Source organism: Dipodomys spectabilis, unplaced genomic scaffold (assembly GCF_019054845.1).
Source record: "Dipodomys spectabilis isolate Male_0828 unplaced genomic scaffold, ASM1905484v1 ptg000051l, whole genome shotgun sequence".
NCBI classification, from domain to species: Eukaryota; Metazoa; Chordata; class Mammalia; order Rodentia; family Heteromyidae; genus Dipodomys; species Dipodomys spectabilis.
The window spans coordinates 3,056,998-3,082,423 of NW_024870728.1; the positions used below are offsets into that span (position 1 = coordinate 3,056,998).

A 25,426-nucleotide genomic window follows, 5' to 3' on the forward strand; every position below is an offset into this window, starting at 1 on the left:
AGAGAGAAGCAGAAGCACTGGATTGAGCTTTCACTGCTGCTTTTGTGCAGCTTGGAGTTAACCAGGACATGGAGCCAGGTCACCACTTCTGCAGATGTCTCCTGAGATGCCCAATGGCCCAAGTGGCACCTGTGGCTCACGCCTTCCATCCTAGCTACTCAGAAAGCTAAGATCTGAGAACTGCAGTTCAAAGCCAGCTCTGACAGACAAATCTGTGAGACTCTTATCTCCAGTTAGCCAGCAGAAAGGCAGAAGAACTGTAGCTCAAATGGTAGAGCACCAGTCTTGAGTGGAAAAAGCCAAGCAAGAACATCAGGCACAGAGATCAAGCCCAAGTGTCATAATAAACATTAAAGAATAAATTAATAAAGAAAAAAAGAACTGGGGCTGGGAAGGTGGCTCAGTGGTAGAGCACTTGCCTTGCATGCATGAGGCCCTGGGTTCTATTCCTCAGCACCACATAAGAAGATAAAAAAAAAAAAAGCCAGAAGTGGCGCTGTGGCTCAAGTGGTAGAGTGGTAGCCTTGAGCTGAAGAGCTGAGGGACAGCGCCCAGGCCCAGAGTTCAGGCCCCATGACCAGACCCCCAAAAAAAATTAAAAAAGGAAAAAAAAGAAAAAAAGAACTATTTGCAAATCTTTACTTTGTGTTCCTGAGTTTGGGCAGCTACTTACACTGATTATATTTTTTTTTGTTTTATAGGGTGGATCTACGACATCACCCAAAAATACGACTTTTCCTTCTATATATGTGGATTGCTTTACATGATAGGAATACTCTTTTTACTCATCCAACCATGTATTCGAATTATAGAACAATCCAGAAGAAAACACATAGACAACGCACACGTGTGAGAGTCCCATGTGCATTTCATCTCTGATTTCATTAGTTGCACGCCTACCTACCTCGTCAGGAGACTGACCGTGTGGGGTTGGTTTGTAGGATTGGGCTGGGTCACTTTTAAGAGCCGCTGTGATGGCTGAAGTTTAAGTGGCAGTGCTGGGCCACGTATCACGGGCCACATTAAGTTTTAGAGATGACTGTGTTTATAGCCTGTTAAATAACTGATACCGATGCACTTGTGGGAACCATTCTCTTTCATCCTCCACTGGGACTAGGCTAGGAGCTACAAACACACAGAGAATGGAAGCTTTCAAACCCAACAGGCAAAAGAAACAAAACTGCATGTTTCCACAAAATGCAGTGAGAACTGGGTTTCAAGCACACAGAATATGACTGCTTTTCTGAAATCAATTATTACAGGGAGTTGCTGATATTCCATATAGAACAAAGGCAGGCTTTAATTTCAAAACAATCCAATTTAGTGCAATTCAAGAAACGTGGTTTATATTTTTTATGAAAGCATTCTGCAGTTAGGGAGAGACAGCATCGGCTATCAATTGCAATTCAATTATCCAGTCACAAAAGATGACTTCAGCCAGGCACTGGTGGCTCACGCCTGCCAATCCTAGCTACTAAGGAGGCTGAGATCTGAGGATCATGGTTCAAAGCCAGCACTGGAAGGAAAGTCTGCAAGACTCTTAACTCCAATAAACCACCAGAAAACCGGAAGTGGAGCTGTGGCTCCAAGTGGTAGAGTGCTAGCCTTGAGCAAAAGAGGCCCAGGGACAGCACCCAGACCCTGAGTTGAAGCCCCACAACAGACAAAAATTTTAATGAGCTGGGCTCTAGTAGCGCATGCCTGTAATCCTGGCCACTCATGAGGCTGAGGATTATGGTTTGAAGCCATTCTTGGCAGACAAATCCGAGAGACTCTTATCTCCAAATAACCAGCAAAATACTGGCAAATGGAGCTGTGGCTCAAGTGGTAGAGTGCCAGCCTTGAGCAGAAAAGGCTAAGTTAGAGCATGAGGCTGTGAGTTCAAGCCCCACTACTGTCACACAGACACACACACACTCTCTCTCTCTCTCTCTCTTTCATAAAGTTAACATGAATCATGTGTTTCCCACCTGTATTTTACCCACAACCATTCAATCAAGGGCTATAATTCAAACACTCTATTCATATCATTGGCCTGTGTCTTTAAATTGTTTCTCCTGCCCAATCAGTATAATAGAGAACTCTGCCACCTCATATAACATATGAAGTTGGTGGCTAAGTTATTTCTAAAGAGTGTTGCTAAACTTATGAAGGCAGTGAGAGGACTCCTTTGGTCTGGATGTCTGCCGGGGACACTAGGGCACTGGTGGTACATGGCCCATCTCTAGTGTCTTCTGTTATATAGATCAGTCAGTTGCCTGAGCTCAGCAAGACTTTAAAAATAGTTCTCTTCATCGATTTCCTCTGTCTGCGACCTATATATACCTGTCTTTATCTGAGAAGTCTATTTTTCTAAGCCAAACACTTTTCAGACTGCAGAATATTCTTCTCAGAAGCATTTTGAAATTTCTGGCTACTGTAGTTGTTTATACACATCTTAAAATTAGGCAAATTTCTATTTATGGGGTGAGAGGCAGAGCTGAGTAGTAAAGCTCAGCATGTGCCAAGGCCCTGGGTTCTATCCTTAGCACCACCACACAAGAAATGGATACTCCAAATCTGCTCATCACACAGAATAAATCTCTTAGTATCACTGGCGGTGTTGATGGGCCAAATGTATCTAAAAATGAACGTGGCATAATCTCATTTATCCTTGATAATCAGAAGCTGCGACGCTCTTAGAAATTCGAATCACAAGTATTCTTTCTTTTCTTTTTCCTTTTTTCTTTTTTTTTTTTCCCAGGCCTGGGGATTGAATTCAGGGCCTGGGCCCTGCCCCTGAGCATCTTTCACTCAAGGCTAGTACTCTACCACTTGAGCCACAGCACCACTTCTGGCTATTTCTGTGTATGTGGTACTGAGGAATCAAACCCAGGGCTTCATGCGTGCTAGGCAAGCATATCACTAAGCCACATTCCCAGACCCAAGTGTTGTTCAGTCAGCAGTTTAGTTCCACTCTGAGTTCACCCTGGCTGTTGAAAAGGATTGAAAGAACAAATTTTCTTTGGCTACTTCTCCAATACTCTCTAAAGTCTAATGGGGTACAGGGACAATGAAAAGTGCACCCAAATAACAATAAGCAGCAGCTAACAGGACAGAGAAATGAAAACACTTCTAATAAATACACCAGAGCTGGGTACTAGTGGCTCTCACCTGTAACCATAGCTGCTCAGGAGGCTGAAATCTAAGAAGCATGGTTCAAAACCATCCTAGGCAGACAAATCCATAAGCCTCTTAGCTCCTATTAATTACTAAAGGCCAGAAGGGCAGTTATAACTCAAATGGTAAAGCACCAACCTTCAGCAGAAAAGCTAAGGGACAGTTAGCATCTAAGCCCTGAGTTCAAGTCCCAGTACTGGCACACACATATTACACTTAATATTAGCTCCAATAATTTGAGAATTGCCTGTGCATTATTACAGAAGATAAACTACATGCCATACTCCATTTGTTTTAGCCCATGATCTTAAGTGCTAAAGCAATGCTGTGTATATGTAGGATGATGATTGGATGACACCAAGATGAGTATTTTTCCAAACATTTTACTTCATTATATTCATTTGTCTCACCGCACCACTTAATTGTTGAATGTTTTGAGGTGCTAGAACCAATTCACTTGGCTGGTCCCCTCTCATTATACATCAGAAATTCTTTTGATCTAATGACCTAGCTTTAATTATGTGCATGTTACACATGCTCATGTCCTGTTTGTACAGTTGTTTTCTGGCGTCCTGTGTTTTTGGCAGTAGTGGCTTTGGAATCGAGGCCCCCATGGGACAAAGGCTGCTTGTAGTATTTGTGTTACCATCAGGACAATAATACAAAGGAGAGCAAAAGTTTCCTGTTTTTGTTCTTATCCGCAAAGCTCCAGACATACTTTCAAAGGCTTAGTTGTATGTTTATATCATGTGCTTTAAAGTTGGCTCTTCCTAGACTCAAGTGATTTTTATTTAAATATAACTAAATAAAGTTTGTCCTCTTTAAAGATGATCAATGAGTTTTTGTATAGGAAAAAAATATTTGGGGAGGGACTGTAAAGGGAATACTCCTGAATTGTAGTGATTATTAATTATTTTATCTGCAATCAGCTAGATAGATATTTTTATTAGTGGTACTGGGTTTGAACTCAGGGCCTTCTGATTACTACGCAAGCATTCAACCATTTAAGCCATACCTCGAATCTCCATACTGTGGAATTTATGACATTACTTTGAAAAAGAAAAACAAAAGATCAATTCTATGTGGAATTAGAACACAGTTTCAAATATATTGTTCTAAAAAGAAAACAATATGGTCATGTGCCAGTGCCTCATGCCTGTAATCCTAGCTGCTCAGGAGGCTGAAATCTGAGGATTGTAGTTAAGCCAGCTCGGGCAGGAAGGTCTGAAAATCTGATCTCCCAATTAACCACCAAAAAGCCAGAAATGGAGCTGTGGCTCAATTGGTAGAGTGCTAGCCTTGAGCACAAAAGCTCAGGGTGTTCAAGTCCCAGGACCAGCACCAAAAAAAAGCAAAAAGCTGGGCTGGAGGCATGGCTCAAGTGAGAGATCATCTATGGATACTAGCAATAGATCAATATATATAATATAAATCTGATGGTTTCTGTGATTGATAATACAGGTTTGTGTGTAATAGAAGACTTCTGAGAAATAAGAAAATTAACAGTGGTTGGCTCTGGAGAAAAATTGGTGGATGGGGTGGATTTTGTGTCTTTATGCATATAATTTTATTGAAATTAATTAAATCAAAATTAATTTATTTAATAAAATGTCAATTTAAAATTTGCATCCAGAATTATTTTAATTGTAGCTACCTGGGCCTACTTAGTGAGTTGGAACCTTATAGAGGTTAGGACCAACAAATCTGCCTTTTAAGTAACTTTAGCAATTAATTTTTTTCTTTTTGCCAATCCTGGGGCCTGAACTCTGGGCCTGGGCGCTGTCCCTCAGCTCTTCAGCTCAAGGTGAGCACTCCACCACTTGAGCCACAGCTCCACTTCCTAATTCTTTTTTGTCAGTTGTGGGGCTTGAACTCTGGACCTAGCCACTGTCTCTAAGCTCTTTCACTCAAGGCTAGCTCTCTACCACTTTGAGCCAGAGCTCTACTTCTGGTTTTTGAGTGGTTAATTTGGAGATAAGAGTCTCACAGGGACTTTTCTACCCAGGCAGGCTGGCTTTGAACTGCAATCCTCAGATTTCAGCCTCCTGAGTAGCTAGGATTACAGATGTGAGCCACTGGTGCCTGGCAATTTATTTATTTATTTATTTTTTGAGACACAGCCTCACTTTGTAAAGTTTGAGGCTGCCTTCAAACTTGCAATCTTCCTGCCTTAGCCTCATAGAGGCTGGGATTGCAGGCATGCTCATTCATGCCTGGCTCAACTGATATGCATAACATTGGAGATTCACTCAGCATATTCGAGCAAAATATTCCAATCAATTTCTCTATTCACTCTGACTCACATTATTTCCTTTCATGTAGGACTGTGGTCTATTATTATCTATAGGGTGCTCACAGTGGTTCATACTTCATTTATATAAGTCATTCACCTTTGCAGTTTTCTGATCAAAGCATTTGAACTGAAGCCTAGGGCAGGCAGGTGGTGCCAGTGTCCCTGACTGCTCATATGATGTGTGAAGAAGCAAAGCTGGGCCACATCCACCGAAAAGTGGCTGTAATAACAAAGCTTAATTTTAGTTGGAACTTTTTGCAGTGAAACTGCTGTGGTAATAGTAAAGATACAAAGACATTTTTCAAAAATGGCCACCAATGGCTCGTGCCTATAATCCCAGCTACTCGGGAGGCTGAGATCTGAGGATTGTGGTTCAAAGCCAACCTGGCAGAAAAGTCTGCTGCAAGTCTCTTATCTCCAGTTGACCAGCAAAAAGCCATAAGAGGAGCAGGCTTCGAGTGCCTGTGTAATGAATATGAGACCTTGAGTTCGAACTGCCAAAATCTGAAATAAAAATAAAAGTATTTTTACATTTTACATTCTTACAGAATGCAGTACAGAGTAAAATGGTTACTACCTGTTGCTTTCAAGGCATAGAGCAGACAACAGATGGAAGCTGCTCTTAGCCTCTCTAAGGTTACTTCAACTCAGTCTATGAACATAGGTCTATGCCTCTAAGAACTTTTGAGTAGGCAGAGCAGATTTTCCGACTAAAATAACTTTCCCTAGTGGTGAACTATGTTCCTGAGAACATGATCAGCAGGAAATGAAGTCCTCTGTAGCTCCTAACCCCAAGAGCTCCAAGTGGCACCCCAATTGCTTTTCAAGAGAAAATAGAGCTGGGGGCTGGGGGCTTACTCCTGTAACCTTAGCTACTCAAGAAGTTGAGATCCAAGGATCATGGCTCAAAGTCAGCCTGGGCAGGAAATTCCATGAGAATTTTATTTCCAGGTAACCATCAAAAATCTAGAAGTGCAGATGTGACTCAAGTGGTAGATTACCAGCCTTGAGAGAAAAAGCTAAGGGACAGTGCCCTGGCCCATACTAGAAGAAGGAGAAAGAAGAGGAGGAGGAGGAGGAGGGGGAAGAGAAGGAGGAAGAGGAAGAAGAAGAAGAAGAAATGTGAAGCTGAGGTGTTACACTTTGTACAATGACTTCATCCATATTGATAAGCCTGTAACCTAAGGTGCAGTGTTTCTGCAAAGGGATGTCACTTAGTACATATATATGCCATCTTGGGGCTTGAACTGGGCACTGTTCTTGAGCTTCTTTTGGCTCAAGGCTAGCACTCTACCATTTGAGCCACAGCTTTTTCTGTGTATGTGCCACTGAGGAATCAAACCCAGGGCTTCATGCACACTAGGCAAGCACTCTACCACTAAGCCACATTTCCAGCCCTCCCTCTATATTTTTTACATGCAACTATTGAAACCAGTGCTTCAGAGTTGAAAGGCTGGAGTCAGGCATAGTGACATATATTTTTTTGTCCCAGGTACTTGGAAGATCTCTTAAACTACCAGGAAAAAAAAAATCCCTTGAGCCCAGCAGTTTGAGACCTGCCTGGGTAAATGGTAAGACCTATCATTTGAAAAGAAAAATAAACAGCCAGGGTGGGAAAGCTTGGATCTCCACTCAGACTGTATTTTGTTAATACAAACTGAAGATGACCTACACTAAAACGTAGAGCACAAAACTAGTGTGCTTGTTTCATGTTTGTGGAACGATTGTTTTATGAGACCCAGTGTGCACTGTCTCAGGGGGCTCACCAAACAAACACATGGCACCTAGGGTATTGTTGGTCCCTGCTTCTGCCCCTTCTAAAAGTGATCATTTCAGAAAGCCTAACTTCTTGGGCCAAGTAAAATAAACAGTTTGATTCTATGTTAGAGGTGTAATACATGGGTTATGTCAACCCTGTCAAGACAAAAACAGTAGTAAAAGCTGACACTATGCAAAATAATATTTTCCAGTCTATAACTATTCACATTTGCTGTTGTCAATATTTTGGGGCTAGGGGCTTAGGCCCAGTGATAGAGTGTTTGCCTAGCATGCACACATGATTCTGAGCACTAGAAACTAAAAATACTGTAAAAAATCCATTGTCCTTACAATAATACATAATGAACCATCAGAAAAAAATTGGTATTTTATTTTTTACAATTTCAATGATAAATGGTAACAGCAGAAATACAGTAGACCAAAAAGATGAGAAAGGGCAAGGTTATAAAATGCTGTGACATTTCACACTGAAATGTTACATCCATGATAAACAAGCAGATTTATCCATCCACACGAGAGCTGTCAAGAGGCACAGTAAGCACAGCCTACCTATGCTGTTGCTGGAATGAGGGCCTAGGAGCACATGGCAAACAAGGTAGCAGAGAAAGGGCAAAGCCTTTCTACCCGAGGCTGCTGCTGACAGACACAACGTTAGGTTCATGATACTGTACGAATTCTGACAAAATAATAAGTTAGTAAGGTACTGAAATAGGCCGCATAACAGCTGACGTAGTAATGTGATTTTGGCTGAGTTAACCGTGGACTCTCACTCTGATATATATCTATATAGATATCAAGATCTAGGGCTGGGAATGTGGCTTAGTGGTAGAGTGCTTGCCTAACATACATGAAGCCCTGGGTTTGATTCCTTACTACCACATAAACAGAAAAAAGTTGGAAGTGGACACTGTGGCTCAGGTGATAGAATGCTAGCCTTGAGCAAAAGACACTCAGGGACAGTGCCCAGGCCCAGGGTTCAGGCCCCATGACTGGCAAAAAAAAAAAAAAGATACAAATATCTAGCTACCTCTATATCTGTCTATCTGTCTGTCTTTATCTGTCTGTCTATCTATCTTTTTTCTTCCACATGAAGATTTGCACTCGGGGGCACTTAACCAGGCAGTACTGTCTCATTGAATCATGCCTCCAGTATATACTATTTTGAACTATTTTAAGATAAGGTCTCCTTTTTTTCCTAGATCTTGATCTTGATCCTCCTATTTTACACTTTCCATCACTGGGGGGAGGGGGGGGGTGACGAGTGTGTGCCACCTCCCCCTTCCCATCCAGGTTCTACCATTGGGATGGAATGATGCAAATTTGTGTGTGTGTATGTGTCGATCCTGGGGATTGATCTCAGGGCCTGGGCACTGTCCCTGAGCTTTTATGTTCAAGGCTAGAGCTCTACCACTTGCGCCACAGCTCCACTTCTGGCTTTTCAGTGATTAATTGGAGATAAAGAGTCTCATGTGCCGGGCACTGGTGGCTCACGCCTGTAATCCTAGCTACTCAGGAGGCTGAGATCTGAGGATCGCGATTCAAAGCCAGCCAGGGCAGGAGAGACCGTGAGACTCCTATCTCCAATAAACCACCAGAAAACCGGAAGTGGCGCTGTAGCTCAAGTGGTAGAGTGCTCGCCTTGAGCTGAAGAGCTGAGGGACAGTGCCTAGGCCCAGAGTTCAAGCCCCATGGCCGACAAAAAAAAAAAAAAAAGAAAAGAGTCTCATGTGCTTTCCTGCCTGGGCTTTGCTTCCAACTGGGATCCTTAGATCTCAGCCTTCTGAGTAGCTAGGATTATAGGTGTGAGCCACCTGTAATGTAAACTTTTTTTCCTTGGCTGGTCTAGAACCATGGTCCTCCAGATCTCAACCCCCTATATTGCTAGGGTGAGACAATTATGTGCCACTGCACCTAGATATTGGTTGAGAAAAGGGTCTCATGAACTTTATGCCTGGGCTGGCCTCCAACTGTGGCCCTCCCACTTGCAGCCTCCTGTGAAGTTAGCATTACAGGTGTGATCCACCTTTCTTGGGTTTGCTATACGTTTTCACATATTACATATAATTTGTAGAATAATGAATCATAATATACATTATGCTGTAATATCATGTGTTTTCAAATGGCCTTATTTGTGCTTGTCAACTTTCAGATTCTGTCAATGTAGTTAATAATATACTACACATGAATTTTATTTTTGCTTAATCTTCCTACGTAGCCCTGGCTAGCCTCAAACTCACAATCCCCCCTGCCTCTGGAGTGCTGGGATTACAGGTGTGCACTATTACACTGAGCTACACATGAAACTTCAAGTTGTTGCCATTTTACAGTGATGCTACCATTGAGTTGTCTTTGCACAGACCTATTGAATAGCAAATTATGGTCATATCTGCATATGCCTGTTATTAACCTACGAAACCACAGTCACCCAGGCCATGAGTGAAGGAGAAGCCTGGGGATAGGAGGGAGGGGAGGATGCCCTCATTCATGCTGTGCTGCCGCTCGTCACCCTGTACCAGCTCATCATTCCTCAGGGCATGGAGCAAGGCCTGGTCTGTCAGCGATGAAGGCTTTGCCCTATCTGGGTGGAAAGCCTCACCTGTGAGGAAGCATGTTGCACCCCACCACACTTGTGTCACTGGAAACCCAGGCCTGGGTGGGACCTCCAATGAAGGGCAGGAACGCAGGTTGGTATGTAAATCTAGTGTGAGGGTTGGTGAGCAGAGGTCCTGTTCATGTATAATACGTGTGAGGCCCTGGGGTTGGTCTCCACCTCTACAAAGATAAAATCTGGTTTGCTATTTACATGAGTTGATCTAAAAGATTTAGAAAACACTCCTTTTCTACAAGAGTTGAAGCCAGGCACAGAGGCATACACCTGTATTCCAGCTACTTAAGAGGTCAGAAGATCACCTGACCCAGGTTGGACAACAATGATCCATGGTATCAAGGTGTCCCAGAAGGACTCAAGTGGGGCAAAGAGCCAGGCCCCCCTCCACCTCTGTACCACTCAGAGGGCCTGGTGCATCCTGAGGCCCTCACTGGTCCCACAGCTCTGGGAAAGTGAAAGAAGCAGGAAAGAAGAGTCAGTTACTAAGTTGTGCACAAATGCAAAGGGGCTTTGCTCTGTGACCTCAAGGAGTCATTTGCTGCTTCAGATTCATTATCTGGAGGTGATCAGTCATCGTGGAAGGGCAAGGGGAAAGAATATTTACACAATCCTCAGTGGGGAAGAATTTTTGTCCTCAAAACCATATTGTCTGTTGGCTCATGCCTGGAATCCTTGCTATTCAGCCGCTGAGAACTGAGGATCATGGTTCTAAACTAGTGTGAGCAGGAAAGTCTTATCTCCAATTAACCACCAAAATGCTGGAAGTGGAGCTGTAGCTCAAGTGGTAGAGTGCCATCCTTGAGCATAAAAGTTCAGGACAGCACCCAAGCCCTGATTTCAAGCCCCAAGACCAGAACAAAACAAAACAAAACAACAACAAAACACCAAAAAACCAAAACCATATTGTTGTGCTGGGCATTGGCAGCTCCTGACATATCTGAGGAGCATGGTTCAAAGCCAGCCTGAGCAAGAAAATCCAGGAGACTCTTCTCCAGTTAAACATACACACACACACACACACACACACACACACACACACACACACACACACACACACACACACACACACACACCACACACACACACACACACAGTGGTACAGCACCATCTTTAAAAAAAAAAAAAGCTAAGGGACAAATCTAGGAGACTCTTCTCCAGTTAAACACACACACACACACATACACACACACACACAGTGGTACAGCACCATCTTTAAAAAAAAAAAAAAGCTAAGGGACAGCTGCCAAACCCCTGAAGCCAAGCCCCGGTGCTGGTACAAAAATGTTTTTATAATCCTAGCTACTCAGGAAGCTAACTCTTAGAGGATCTCAGTTTGAAGCCAACCAAGGTAGAAAAGTCCTTGAGACTCTCACTCCAAATAAACCAGCAAAAAGCTGGGTTGGAGGTATATGTAGCTCAAGTGGTAGAATGTCAGCTGAGTAAACCAAGCAAGCAAGCACAAGCAGGCTCTGAGATCAAACCCTGGTATTGCAAAACAAAACAAAACAAAAACAAAACCTCAAATCCCTATTACACAGTAATAGTAATAGCGGTCTGTCTCCTTTGGGGAATAAGTATCCCTTTGAGAAGTGATAGATTCATTAAGCATCAGGAAGTGAGTGAGGGTCTGAATATAAAATCAGAGCCAAAAGTGAGGAGGATGGCTGCAGTCACCTGTAGTGCCTCCTATGACAGAGTCCCAGCAGTTCCCTAGTGCCCCTTCTGAACGCCTAGATAAAACATCTAATGAAAAGATGCTAAGAATCCTTTATTGCTTGTTTTCACACAGTGGAACATTCTTATGGTTCTAGCATGACACTGAGCCGCCAGGTTCTGTTGCGTTTGTGTATAAACGTTCTATGCCGTCTGAATGACTCCCAGAATCAGCAAATCTCCCTGCCCACAGGAAAAAGTGTCCCTAATGGTGCTTCTCCCTTTGGCCTCCCCGTCTCGGTTTCCGCCCATCTCTGTTGTTGAGCGGCGGCTGGAGCTGGAGCTTGTTGGTGAGGTATATATGTCTCCAGCCCTGGTCCTTGGCCAGGGCTCTCATGTCAGGCGTGATGGGGAAAGAGGCCGACTGGACTATCTGCTCCCATAACTTGTCCGACATGCACAGCTGTGGGCAGAAAGAGCCAGATGTGGTTAGAGCACATGGTGCTTCAGATGTTTTCACTTAACATAGTAGCTAGCAAGTTCCTGCTGCCTACAGGACAGACACTGAAAGATCCTGTGTGAAAGACAAAAGTGCCAGACACAGGAGTTTTTTTTCTGAGTCTTCGTTTAGGAAAGACACAAATACATAAACATCTATAGTCGATCTCATTCAGGATAGGAGAGACCAGCAGGCACAGAAAGTATGGCCACACAGCATGCATTTATCACCCACACAACAGAAGCTGACAACAATCTGTCTCCCCACCACCACCACCCCAGTGCTGGTGGGGACACTGGTAAATTGTGCCATTTTATTAATCATGAGTTTTGTTTGGTTGATATCTGCAGTGCTGTGGAGCAAAGCTAGGATCCTGCATGTGTGAGGTGAATGCTCTACCACTGAGTCACCCCACGTATCCCTGGTGGAGACTTTCTTCTTGAATCCTGGGCTTGCATAGTTGACAGCTTCGTTCACTAGGAGCTACTAGGGTAAACTACAGCAAAGGAAGAAAGTAGCCCTGGATTGTACCACTACCACCACCACCACCCAGGTCTAGAATATTCATCCACAAGTTTTGCCCCAAGTTCTCTACGTGTGGGACATGGCAACAAACACCAGAGAAGAACAAAGGATTCTGTCTTGTCTAGGAACAGGGAAAGGCATGCTTGTGCAGGATGACCTCAAGGAAGTGTTTTCTGGGACTGGGGCCTCTATCAAGTATCACAAAGAGTTTGCCAAGACCTCTCTAGCCCTAGGTGATTTTGCAGGACAAGATTGGGTCCTCCTGCCATGTTCTAAGCTGCAAAAATTCAGCTTCCACTTATCCAGGGTTTCAACCTTTCAGCCAACAACATTAATTATGTCAGCTATTCTTGTTAACCTTCTGCTAGTAAATGCTAGCAAATAGAGAAGGCTGGGGCTGGGGCTGTAGCTCCAGTGGTCAAGCTCTTGCCTTAGGTATTGATTACATTTATTTGTTACCTCCAACCTTCGTAAGATAAGTGGAGGCAAGAATGTGAATATCCGCAGGTGCTAGGGTATTTGGTGTCACATGGTGGCAACCCCAGGTAATACAGACAGGTGCTTTTAGAAGGATTCCACATGGGTCAAGGAGGGACAATGTCCTGGCTCCAATTACCTGTGCCAATGGAGGAAGTTAATCACCAGCCTCATTTCCCTTGCATCTCTTCTATTCTGTGGTTGTCACATGTGAAAATCCAGAAGTGGAGAGAGAGTGAAGCACAGTTGGGGACATTAGGTAGCTCACAGTTCTTTTGTACTCGTGGTATCAGGGCCCATTCTGGATCCTTCCTCTGTAGGGACATGCCTAAGTCACCCAGGTAACTGGCATCTTTTACACGCAGACATAAATAGATCAATAAGCAAGAAGCTCAGAGGCCCCTCCGAGAGTACGAATCGAGATCAGCTAGTTATGGATTAGGGCAGATATCCCTGTTTAGGGGAACAGAGAGAGCCTACTGTATAGACAGAATGAAAATCAGGTTGACCTATTTTTATCCCTTAAAATTCCTTTTTAGGGGCAATGCTACTACGTGAATATTAGAAGTAAATAGGCCTGATTAAAAAGAAAAACTCCAATTCTACAATGCTGAATCCAATTGCACTCTATTCAGAGAGAGAGACAGAGAGAGAGAGACGAGAGACAGAGAGACAGAGAGAGAGAAGAGGCTGGGAATGTGACTTGGTGGAATGCCACATATACAATATCACATACACAGTATCACATACACAGAAAAAAGCTGAAAGTGGCACTGTAACTCAAGTGGTAGAGTGTTAGCCTTGAGCAAAAGAAGCTCAGGGACAGTGCCCAGAACCTGAGTTAAACTCCAGAACTGGCAAGAAAGAAAGGAAAGAAAGAAAGAGAGAAAGAAAGAAAGAGAGAAAGAAAGAAAGAAAGAAGGGAGGGAGAGAGGGAGGGAAGAAAGGAAAAACAAGAAAGAAGGGAGGGAGGGAGAGTGGAGAGATGGGGGGAGAAGGAGGGGAGGGGTGTTAGAGATTTTAGCCCGGAACCTCTAAAGAAACATGAATTGTGACAAAGAGAGAGAAAGGCCCTGGCTTCTAAAGCCAGGCTAAAACTGCTGTCAAGAAGCAGTATAGGCTGGGTGTTGAGGTGTATGCCTGTCATCCTGGCCCCTGGGAGTCTGAGGAGGAAGAATCGTAAATTCAAAGCCAGTTCAGGAAGCATAGGAAGACCTTGTCTCAAAATATTGGGCAAAGGGGAGCTGGGGTTGTGGCTTGAGTGGTATGAGTGTGCAAGGCCCAGAGTTCAAATCCCAATATTGCTGGATCAAAAAGCACCACTATGAGTAGAAGGACTGTGTGGGGCATGTGCAGAGGGGGTAAGTAGACAGATTGTAGACATTGAAGGATCCATCTGGTTAATGAGTTACACTAGGAGAATTAGGGAACAAAAATTAAGGATGAGCTTTTTGGCCTGAGCAATATTACTTATGCTGATGATGGGAAATAATGAGACTTGGAGAAGAAGGCATGTGAGTAGCCCATGTATGGGAGAAAATCGAGGTCTGATTTTGATGTGTTAGAAGCTGAGATAGCTGTAATACAGCTAAGTGAACCTATTGGCCACACAATGAGATAAAAAGGAAGGGCTGCAAGGGAGCAATCTGGGCCTAGAAACAGAAAAGCTTAAACCACGTGGGCTAGATGTAGTAGGAGATGCCTTTAAACCAGCTATCAGAAGGCAAAGGTTAGGAGGACAGCAGTCCCAGGACAGCCTGTGTAAAATACATAAGATTCTATCTCAAAACCCAAGAGAGGCAAATGGACTGAGGTTGTGCTCAAGTATTTGCCAAGCAAGGATGAAGCCCTAAATTCGATTCCTGGTACTGAAGCTAGGTGCCAGTCGTTATGATCCTAACTACTCAGGCTAAGCTCTGAGGATCAAGGTTCAATGACAGCCAGGGCAGACAAATCCAAATAACTAGCAAAGATCTGGAATAAAGGTGTGGCTCATGTGCAGACTAAAAGAACCAACCTTGAATGAAAAAGCCAAGCAAGAACCCCTAGTTTCAAAAAAATTCCCTATAAGGAGTAGAGAGGAAATAAAGACCAGTAAGTGCCTCATACTTGTAATCAAAAGGCTGAAATTGGAGGATTGCAGTTATTAGTAGCCTGGGCAAGAAAGTCCATGAGACTCTTAGCTCCAATTAATCACCAAAAAGCTGAAAGTAGAGATGTAATTCAAGTGGTAGAGTAATAGTCTTGAACAAAAAGCTCAGTAACAGGCTCAGGCCCTGAGTTCAAGCCCAGGACCAGTGTGTGTGTGTGCGTGCGCGCGCGCGTGCGGGCTCGCACGCACACACAAACACACACACACACATACACACACAGAGTCCCTGGAATATATGTACTTAATAAACAGGAAATGGTCATTGAACAGCTTGTTCCTATACTTATTCTATTACAGGACTAGAAAACAAGGCCCTGTAAGCAGTTAGCCCCCACATGGACATTCTGCTGCTATGATCAGGAATCTGGAGAGGCCCGAACAGCCAATAGTTCACAGGATGGAAAATTAGAAGTCTATTACACATACAATTACATCATTGAGCCATATATTTGTAGACAAAGACTAATATGACTGATTAATGCATGTTCACTGAATTAACACTAGAGGAAGTACTTCTCTTTTCCAGTTTGTCATTTAGATGAATTTAAGAACCCAATTGTCTATCCTTAATCTATTCAAGCAGAGATTTCTTTAGAACCTAAATTTGCCACACAAGATAATACTGAAAAAGGCAGATTCAGAGAGCCAAGTGGCTCACACCTGTAATCATAGCTCAGATCTCAGGAGGCTCAGATCTGAGGATTATAGTTTGAAGCCTGCCTAGCAGGAAAGCACATGAGAGACTCATCTCCAATTAACTACCAAAAAAAAAGCCAGAAGTGGAGCTGTGGCTCAAATGGTAGAATGCTAGCCTTAAGCATAAAAAAGCTCAAGGACAATGCCCAGATCCTGAATTCAAACCCAAGATCAACATGGGGAAAAACAAAAGAGGAAGATTCAGTTAAAGAGTTACAACATCTGCTATAAGGATAGAATGAAATGTGAATGAAACAGCCTACATATCAGCTGCATTTAAAGCCTTGTAGCAATTGTAATGCTGATCCTCCTTTCAGAGAAGTTTCTAGATCGTAGGCAGCAGACTGAAGACAACTGGAGTCACCAGTACAGTCCATTCCAGATGTTCTAGTGAGACCAGCTCTGGCCAGTGCATGCCCTGTGGGCTGCAACAGCACTGTCCTTAAGGGGCGAAGCTGAGCTTTCAGAGACCAAGCTGGGTGGCTGGCCTGGTGCCCCATGAAAGCCTGACTGTCCTGCACTCTGGGACCCTGGCTGTCCTTCCATGCTGTAACTCCTCCTGTGCACAAGGAATCAAATGTCCTCCTACAGCTGTCTGAGGGAGAACTGAATGTGTCCACAGCTACCCCTGATGATAGACATCACAGAACTTCTTCTGGCCAGCCCCAGCCTCTCAGAACCTAAGCGACCCCCATCCCAAAGAGCCAAATGTCCCACTCACCCAACCCCTGCTAGGCCTTCGCTCTGTCCTGCACTGTTCTCACAAGTCTTCACTTCTTCCTGGGGCAGGGGAAGAAACCCACAAGCCTCAGCTCTACTTCCCCAAGACCCACCCTGGCTTTTGAACAGGAAGGGATTGGCACACTACTTTGCTACCATTAAATTCTGTAGTTCTTGAATAAGGAAAAACAAATGAACTGCAAATAGACATGAATAGTGTCATAAAGCAAAGCTGCTTATGATCCTTTCCACATAAACATCAAGGCAACAACCATTACAGATCTGGACCTCCTTCAATATAGCTGCACTCTAACATGAATGTGAATGACCATCTCATTATTAGCACAATATACTTCAGGATATCTATGTGTCTTGTATAACAGAGATGATGGGAGAAAACAAGGTTTGAGGGCCAAGGAAAGAACTTCAAAACAGCTAAAGTCTCAACTAGCATTATGTCCACTTATGACAACACAATTTAGTCTGAAATTGTCTTGTTTCATAAATTGGTCTATAAATGACTCCCATCTAAGATTCCCAAGCCCTGAGGTTCTTTGGCCTGGCAGTTGCAGATTGAAATCACAAGGCATCCATCCAAGTGGGCTCTACCCATTTTGATTCAAATGGCTCATCATGGACCCAGCACCCCCTGGTAGTAGGGTACAAAGTTAACATACAGGAACCATGAGAGGTCCAAAGAACTAGTAGGTAAAACTTCTCCTTTTACAAAGGGTGAAACAAGACTCAGAGAAGATAAGTGTTTCATAAGGCTTGTGGTGAGGAGCAACTAGGACTGCAGCTTTCTGGTCATCACTGCTGTGCAAGTGAAGATGAAAACTCAGCCTGGGGGATGGGGACATGGCAGTGGTACTAGTCCAGCAAACAACTGAGTTCAAACCTAGTACTACAGAGGGAGGGAAGGCAAGGAAGGAAAGAAGGAGAAAGGGATGGGAAGGAGGGAAGGAGAGAGAAGGAAGGAGGGAAGGAAAGAAGGAGGGAAGAAGGGAAGGAAAATGAAAGAAGGAAGGAGGGAAGGAAGGAAGAGGGAGAGAAGAGAGGGAGAGAGAAAGGAAAGAAAAAAGAGAGGGAGGGAGGGTTCGCCATTCAGATTAGCCAAACTCTGAGAGACATTTCCTTGTTTATGCAAAAACTATAACCATCAAGCCTTTCAAATCTTCATTTCCTCATCCCTGGTACCATCCACAGGACTGGGTCAACATGGAGTTAGAGAAAGAACAGGTGGCCTGGTGACCCTGATTGCTGGTGGCATTGTGCTAAATGGATATCTGTCCTCTACTGTGAGCTAACACTACATGCACTCCAAGGCCAGTCCTGTTCATCCCAGAGACCCACCGAATCAGTGTCTTGTATTACCCTATGTGTCCAAGGTACAGAGATTATATGACCAAGGGTGATATGTCTGCCAGCCACTAGAAAATATAATTTTTAAACATTTCCAAACTCATCATTATGAAGGAAATCAATATCATTTTTCAAAAATACAAACAAAATAGTGCTTTGCCACTTGAGCTATGCCCCAGCCCTAGACTTAGTAAAGTTATTGCAACATACAACCACAATATACTGGGAGCTGACTCTGTGCCAGACATGCTGTTAAACAGTCAGCCTTGAGAGAAAAAAAGCTAAGTGCAACCTCGAGATCCTGGGTTTAAGTCTCAGTACTGGTAGGCACGTGCACATGTGCATACATGCGCTTGTGCAGACATATACACAAGAAAAATTCTTTATATCATCCTTACTTTTCCTATTTTATCTGGGATTATAAATCAGAAAGATAAAGCTGATCTGCTGAGAACAAAACTCTGTATAAACCATTTTCAGAAGAGAAATTGGAAAAGTGTAAAGTCAAAAAAGTTTTTGTTCAGGGCTGGAGATAAGGTTTCTGGTAAATGTATTCTGCAGGCTCAAGAGCTCTGGTTTCTAACCACACAAGAGATCTAAGCATTGCAGTTTGAAGCCAGGCTGGCCAGGAAAGTCCATGTTACTCTTCTCTCCAATTAACCACAAAAAAAAAAAAAAAAAAAAAAAAATGGAGCTGTAGTGGAGTGCTAGCCTTGAGCACAAAAGTGTAGGGACAGTGTCGGGTCTTGAATTCAATTCCCAGGGCACACACACATGCACATATACACACACAAACACAAGTATAAAAAATGGGTATAAGGCTGGGAAGGTGGCTTAGTGGTAGAGCGCTTGCTTTGCATGCTTGAGGCCCTGGGTTTGATTCCTCAGCACCACATAAGCAGAAAAAGAAAAAAAAGCCAGAAGTGGCACTGTGGCTCAAGTGGTAGAGTGCTAGCCTTGAGCTGAAGAGCTGAGGGACAGTGCCCAGGCCCAGAGTTCAGGCCCCACGACCAGGAAGAAAGAAAGAAAGAGAGAGAGAAAGAAATGGAAGGAAGGAAGGAAGGAAAAAAAGAAAGAGAAAGAAAGAGAGAGAGAAAGAAAGAAAGAAAGAGAAAGAAAGAAAGAAGAGAAGGAAGGAAGGAAGAAAGAAAGAAAGAGAAAGAAAGAGAGAGAGAGTATAGGGCGGAATTAAAGAGTTAAAAATCTGAACTACATGCTCCCTTAAGCTAGGAGGATCCAGGAAACAGGCTGTCCTTGATGAAGAAAAAACTCCCTCAGATCAGAAAGAGTTGCCCATGGACATAAATAATCTGGCAATAAACTTGTCCTCAGATTGAAATATAAGCAGTTAAATGAAAGTAATTTGCAGAGGGACATCACAGGTAAATGGAGCTCAGATATAACTTGGCTTGACAATAGGAATGAATGGAAAAACCCAGCAACCCGGAGCCATGTTCCATCTTCTAATAATTCTGTTCCTCAACGGCACTGAGGGCAGAAATCAGCCACCTAGAGAAACCTGACTTTATTTTATTGACTGATTGGTTATTTATTTTTGCAATGTGTATAGTAGCCATTTTGTTCTCTATAATCAGGAGCAGAGAACTTTTTTTCTGCCAAGGGCCATTTTAATAGTTAATACACCAAAGGCCACACAAAATTATCAGTACAGGCAGAAAAGGCCAGGCCAGTAAGAAGTTGTAAATGAGTTTTGAAGGCCCTGTATGGTCCACAGGCTAGACATTCCCCATTGGTGAATGTAAACACATCATCTTGAAAACTTCAACTACACACAATAAAGTTTCCTTTACTTTCTCCTTCCTTTCTTTTCCTCTTTGTTTTAGCCGTCACTCTCCATCACTGTCTTCCCTCTCCCCCTGGTCCTTTCAAAGCCCCATAGTTATAATCAAGTTCTACATACATGTGTATGCATACATGTGTGTATATTTTTTATATTCATTAAAGAGTTTGATCTAACTTCTGAGATCTGGAGGATCATAGTTCAAACCCAGCCTGGTTAGAAAAGTTTGAAAAACTCTGTCTCCAAAATAACTAGCAAGAAAACAGGGCTGGAAGCAAGGCTCAAGTGGAACTGTACCAGCCAAGAAATCAGGCTGAGTGTATAGAAGGCCCTGAGTAGGGAACTCTGAAGCTGAGCTGTATGACCAGGAAAAGGTTAAGAGGTTGATAGGCCGCCTCATCAGCATTTATAAGGCTGAGAACTGGATCTTTGAAAGGCTGAAACAGATAAAGCAGAATGGATATCTAAGTTATATCTAAGTTGGAGCCAGTTATTAGGGAGCCAGTTATTCAATATGTGCACAGACTCTGTTTCACGTCAATGATTGTTATAACAAAATAGATGTCTTGTTTTCTGCATGTACCTATCTATGGTAACCTTCCCTGTACTAAACTAAATAAATAGTCTTGCTTATGGGAATCCAGTGTTCAAGAGCTGGTCAGCCTTGTCTCTGCTGGTCCCCACATGCTTAACTCTTTCTCTCTGTGTCTGTTTTCATTTCTTTGGCTCCAGTATCCTGTCATGCTGTGCTGGGTTGGGGAGAGCAACATCCCTGAGTTCAAGCTCCAGTACTGTAATTGGCCTACAATTATTTTGTCTCTAGTTCACTTTTGCTTGCATCTTTGTCTGGTTTGGGGATGAATGGAACACTGGGAGAAGTCTGATTTTAGGAGGAAGTTGTGGAATAGTTTCACATCTGATCTAAATTCAAGGCAGGATGTTGTGAGCAGAGGTAAAACATGGAGGACAGGCAACTATTCAGTGTAAGAAGTGAATATCGCCAGGCGCCAGTGACTTATGCCTGTAATCCTAGCTACTCGGGAGGCTGAGATCTGAGGGTCATGGTTCAAAGCCAATCCAGGCAGGAAAATTTCCATGAGACTCTTATCTCCAATTAACTGCCAAAAAGAAGAGGAGGGGGAGGAGGGCTGGGAATGTGACTTAATGGCAGAGGGCTTGCCTAGCATGCATGAAGCCCTGGGTTCTACTCCTCAGTACTACATACAAAGGAAAAGCTGTAAGTGGTGCTGTGGCTCAAGTGATAGAGAAGAAGCTCAGGGACAGTGCCTAGGCCCTGAGTTCAAGGCCCAGAATTGGCAAAGAAAAGAAAGAAAAAAAAAAAAGAAGAAGAGGAAGAGGAGAAAAAGGAGGAGGAGGAAGAGAAGAACTAGTAGAAGTGAACATTGCTAGACTGCAGTAACTGCTGGTTCTTGTTGAAACCTCCCCTTCCTTTCAGGAGCAAAACCAAGACCTCCCAGCAATTTCTCTTTTTGGTCTATTGTGGAGTTTGAACACAGGGCCTGGGTGCTGTCCCTGAGCTCTTTTGCTCAAGGATAGCAATCTATTACTTTGAGCCACAGTGCCACTTCTGGTTTTTGAGTGGTTAATTGGAGATAAGAGACTCACAGACTTTCCTGCCCAGTTTAGCTTTGAACTTCGATCCTTAGATCTCAGTCTCCTGAGTAGCTAAGATTACATGTGAGCCACCCATACGTATCTATATCTTTTTTATTATTCTGAGAATACACAGGGCAGATTCCATAGACTTAAAAGAACAGACTGTTACCTTTGCAAACCTGTGTGATGTCTGAGAAAGCCTGCCAACATCTTCTAGGTCCAGGTAAGAAATGATACTCAGGAGCAATTTGTCTGAGAGCCGCTCAAGGAAGTCGAATTTACCTCCACACAAATTGGAGACATAGTCCAATATTTTTCCACCAAATATTAAGGCGATTTGGACTGTAAGTCAAAGAAACCAACAAACCAACATGGTTGTTTATCATGCACAGTAACAATGATACTATAATAACCAGTGGGAAGGAAGCTTCAATGCACTTGGTTCCAAGAGTGCTGTGAACTTGCAGTCACTCGTATTGTCACCTAGCTGGTTCTGGAACCAAGGACCGGAAGAGTGTTGTTGCTGCTGCTGTTGTTCTGGTGATGGTAGTGGCACTTGAACTCAGGACCTCCAGCTGTCCCTTGTTTGCGGCTAGTGCTCTACACTTGAGCCACACATCCACTAAAAGCTTTTTGCAGATTATTGGGAGATTGGTCCCTCAGATTTGTCGGCTGTGGCTGGCTTTGAACTAAGACACTTAGGTCTCAGCCTCCTAAGTAGCTAGGAATACAGATGTGGTCACTGGAGCCTGGCAGGTGTGATGTTTTAGAGATATCTGTCTTCAACTGATGTTGGATACAAGTTCAATTACTTGCTTTTTGGTTGCCAATCACTTGAGAGAAAAAGTGTTGACACCAGGCTTTACTGGAAAGCTGAAGGACCAAGAGATGGAGAAGTCTCCTGACAAAACGCATCTGTTCCCACCCCATCCTGGGGGGAGCAGAAAGCTGTTTTTGGAAGGTTGAGGACAGTGATCATCTATAGATGGGTCTGTCCTGGCATAGGCAGCTGGAAGGAAGTTAAAACCTCTGGGTGGAGAATGGCATGCAAATGAGCAGAGGTTGCTGGATGCTGGTGGCTTATGCCTGTAATCCTAGCTACTCAAGAGGCTGAGATCTGAGGATCTCAGTTCAAAGCCAGCCTGAGTAGGAAAGACAATGAGACTCTTATCTCCAATTAACCACCAAAAAGCCAGAAGTAGAGCTATGACTCAGGTGGTAAAGTGCTAGCCTTGAGCACAAAGATCAGGGACAGCACCTAAGGCCTTCCCTGAGTTCAAGCCCCAGGACCAGCACCAAAAAAAAAAAATGGGAGGGAGCATAGTTACTCTGGGTCAAGAAAGCAGAGTACTAACTCACATAGCAAGATTCTTGAATTCCTACACCTCAAACAACAAAGGTTTATATATACTTTGATAGATACCTAGTTATATGAATGCAAGAGTAAAGGCAAGCAAGATGCTAGTATCTCAGGCCTGTAATCCTAGCTACTCAGGAGGAAGAGATCTGAGGATTGTGGTTCAAAGCCAGCCCAGGAAGGCAAGTCCATAAAATGCTTATCTCCAATTAATCCCAGAAAAAGCTGTAATTGGTGCTGTAGCTCAAGTAAAAAAAAGGAGCTCAGGGATAGCCCCTAAGCCCAGAGTTCAAGGCCCAGGACCAGCAAAAACAAAACAAAACAACAACAACAAAAAATCCTTATGCTGATAGAAACGGTACACCAAAGCACAACTGACACACACACAGAAATTTTCCATTACAAATCCCCCACTGCTAATTTGTTTTATCACTTAATCCTAGGTGATAAGCGTGAACATAGGTGTCAGGCTACTTCCTGCTGAATGGCAGGAGGTGGGTGGTACAGAAGGAGACAACAAGGTATAGTAGAAATTAATTTGTTGATTACAAGTTCTCTATCTAGTTTGCCTCCCTGGGCTCTGACTGGAGTGGAATTTTCCCTTTTTTTGTTCCATATCCTTTTCTATGTTCTCTCATATCCTAGCATTGGCTTTCGGCCTATCTCTCTTCATGAGTCCTATGCAAATAGTTCCTGCTAAGGACATAAGGCGCTTTTGCAGTTGGGGCTTAGCAACTGGATAGGAGTCAGTATGATTGAAGAGGAAAAGTGCCTCAAGTCCTGACAAATGTGTCACTAGCCCAGAAGCACCAGACTTAAGGACATGGAAACCTACACTAACCAGTTTCCCTGGCCCAGCGGCAGAAAAGCCCAAATACAGCTAGGCATATGGGTTCCAGCTACACCAAAGCTGTGGCAGGAAGTTCCTGTGGACTCACAAGTTCCGGGACCAGCCTGGACAACTTAGTGAGACCCTGTCTGATAAAGAAAAGAAAGCAGAACCCAAACCACCAGGGTTTCACCTACTGGATAGGGGATACTGACTCAAGAGGCAGGAAATAAGTCCCCCCACTGCTGTGGTTAACAATAGTATTTGTGGCAAGTACTTTCACATAAATGTACTCATTTGTTTCAATATCCTTGTGAAATAGAGGTGAGGAGTCAACCCTGCCTTCCCAGGGCAGACCTTACAATTGTCCTAATTTCACAAATGAGATTCAGAAACAATGTGACCTAGTGATTCACAGGGAAATACTGACATTGTCAGGAGTAAGTCAAAAAGTTCAACGACTGGGCTGCAATGGCTCATACCAGTAATCCTAGCTACTGTGGAGGCTGAGATCTGAGGATCAGGTTTGAAGCCAGTCAGGGCAGGGAAGTCTGTGAGACCCTTACCTCCAATTAACCACCAAAAAGCCAGAAGTAGAGCTGTGGCTCAAATGGATCACTAGCCTTGAGCACAAAAGTTCAGGGACAGCACCAGTCCCTGAGTTCAACCCCTGCCTCACGACTCCCCCAACACCCCAACAGCATTCTATTATGTAATGTTATAGGCAACAGCTCTGCTTGTCTGTTTGGTTTTATAGACTGTGGAGTGGTCCCAGGGCCTCACATGCTAGGCAAGTGCTACATCACTGAGCTACATTCCTCTGTCAGATATTAAAAGAAATGAGGCAGCTGGGCGCTGGTAGCTCATGCTATAATCCTAGCTATTCAAGAAGCTGAGATCTGAGGATTGTGGTTCAAAGCCAGCCCAGGCAGGAAAGTCCATGAGACTCTTATCTCCAATAAACCACCAGAAAACCAGAAGTGGTGCTGTGGCTCAAGTGGTAGAGTGCTCGCCTTGAGCTGAAGAGCTGAGGGACAGCGCCCAGGCCCAGAGTTCAAGCCCCACGACCAATAAAAACAACAACAAAAAGAAATGAAGCAGGTGAGATGACACTCTTGTCTCAGCCCCTGAGTGCATCAGCATGCCTATCACCATGCCCAGCTCAAGGAAACATTTCAAAAATTACATTTACAAGCCAGGTGCTGGTGACTCACACCTATAATCCTAGTTACTCAGGCAGAAAAACATGGAAATGGACTTGTGGCTCAAGTGATTGAGCACCAGCCTTGAGCAAATATACTCAGGGATAGTACACAGGCTCTGGCATGCACATGCACACACACGTGCGCACACGCGCGCGCACACACACACACACAATTTACATGTACATGTTGTAACTTCATTATAGAATTCACATGTTGCCAAGTGCTGGTGGCTCACAAATGTAATCCTAGCAAGTACTCAGGAGGCTGAAATCTGAGGATAGAGGTTCAAAGCCAGTCCAAGCAGGAAAGCCCTTGAGACTCTTATCTCCAATTACACACAGAAAAATCCAGAAGTGGCACTGTAGCTCAAGTGGTAGAGTGCTAGAGTTGAGCAAAAGAGCTCAGGGGCAGTGCCAAGGCCCAGAGTTCAAGCCCCAGGGCTGGCAAAGAAGAGAAAAGAAAAGAAAGAGAGAGAGAGAGAGAGAGAGAGAGAGAGAAAGAAAGAGAAAGAAAGAAAGAAAAGAATTCACATGTTAACCTAGAATCTTTAAGATTTTTTTTTCCAAAAGAAATTACAAGATATGTTAACAATGTTTTGTTTTCAAGAATCCAACAATCTGTTATATTTAAGAAACAGAATTATATATCAGTACCTCCAATGATTCCTTTTTCTGATACTTTCTGTCAAAGAAAT

General features: G+C 43.6%; 2 protein-coding genes and 1 long non-coding RNA gene across 4 annotated transcripts in view; 2 read left to right on the plus strand and 1 right to left on the minus strand.

Annotated features, from left to right (window-relative positions):
* Positions 1 to 1,164, plus strand: part of Slc16a14 (solute carrier family 16 member 14) — a 33,463-nt gene extending 32,299 nt beyond the window's left edge. For both annotated transcript variants that reach the window (XM_042678983.1, XM_042678982.1), the window contains one exon: positions 702 to 1,164. In XM_042678983.1, the coding sequence (XP_042534917.1) occupies positions 702 to 853 (152 nt within the window). In that variant the 3' untranslated portion in view covers positions 854 to 1,164. The remainder of the gene's footprint in view (positions 1 to 701) is intronic.
* A 1,691-nt stretch (positions 1,165 to 2,855) lies between these two features.
* On the plus strand, positions 2,856 to 15,303 carry LOC122107341. Its single transcript, XR_006147346.1, has 3 exons — positions 2,856 to 3,494; positions 7,638 to 7,644; positions 15,292 to 15,303. It is a non-coding gene; the product is annotated as an uncharacterized LOC122107341 (long non-coding RNA).
* Fbxo36 (F-box protein 36) overlaps positions 11,595 to 25,426 on the minus strand; it is a 62,960-nt gene continuing 49,128 nt past the window's right edge. Inside the window, exons 3-4 of the mRNA XM_042678984.1 lie at positions 21,511 to 21,683; positions 11,595 to 11,955 (exon numbers count right to left, since the gene is read on the minus strand). Of these exons, the coding sequence (XP_042534918.1) occupies positions 11,758 to 11,955; positions 21,511 to 21,683 (371 nt within the window). The 3' untranslated portion in view covers positions 11,595 to 11,757. The remainder of the gene's footprint in view (positions 11,956 to 21,510; positions 21,684 to 25,426) is intronic.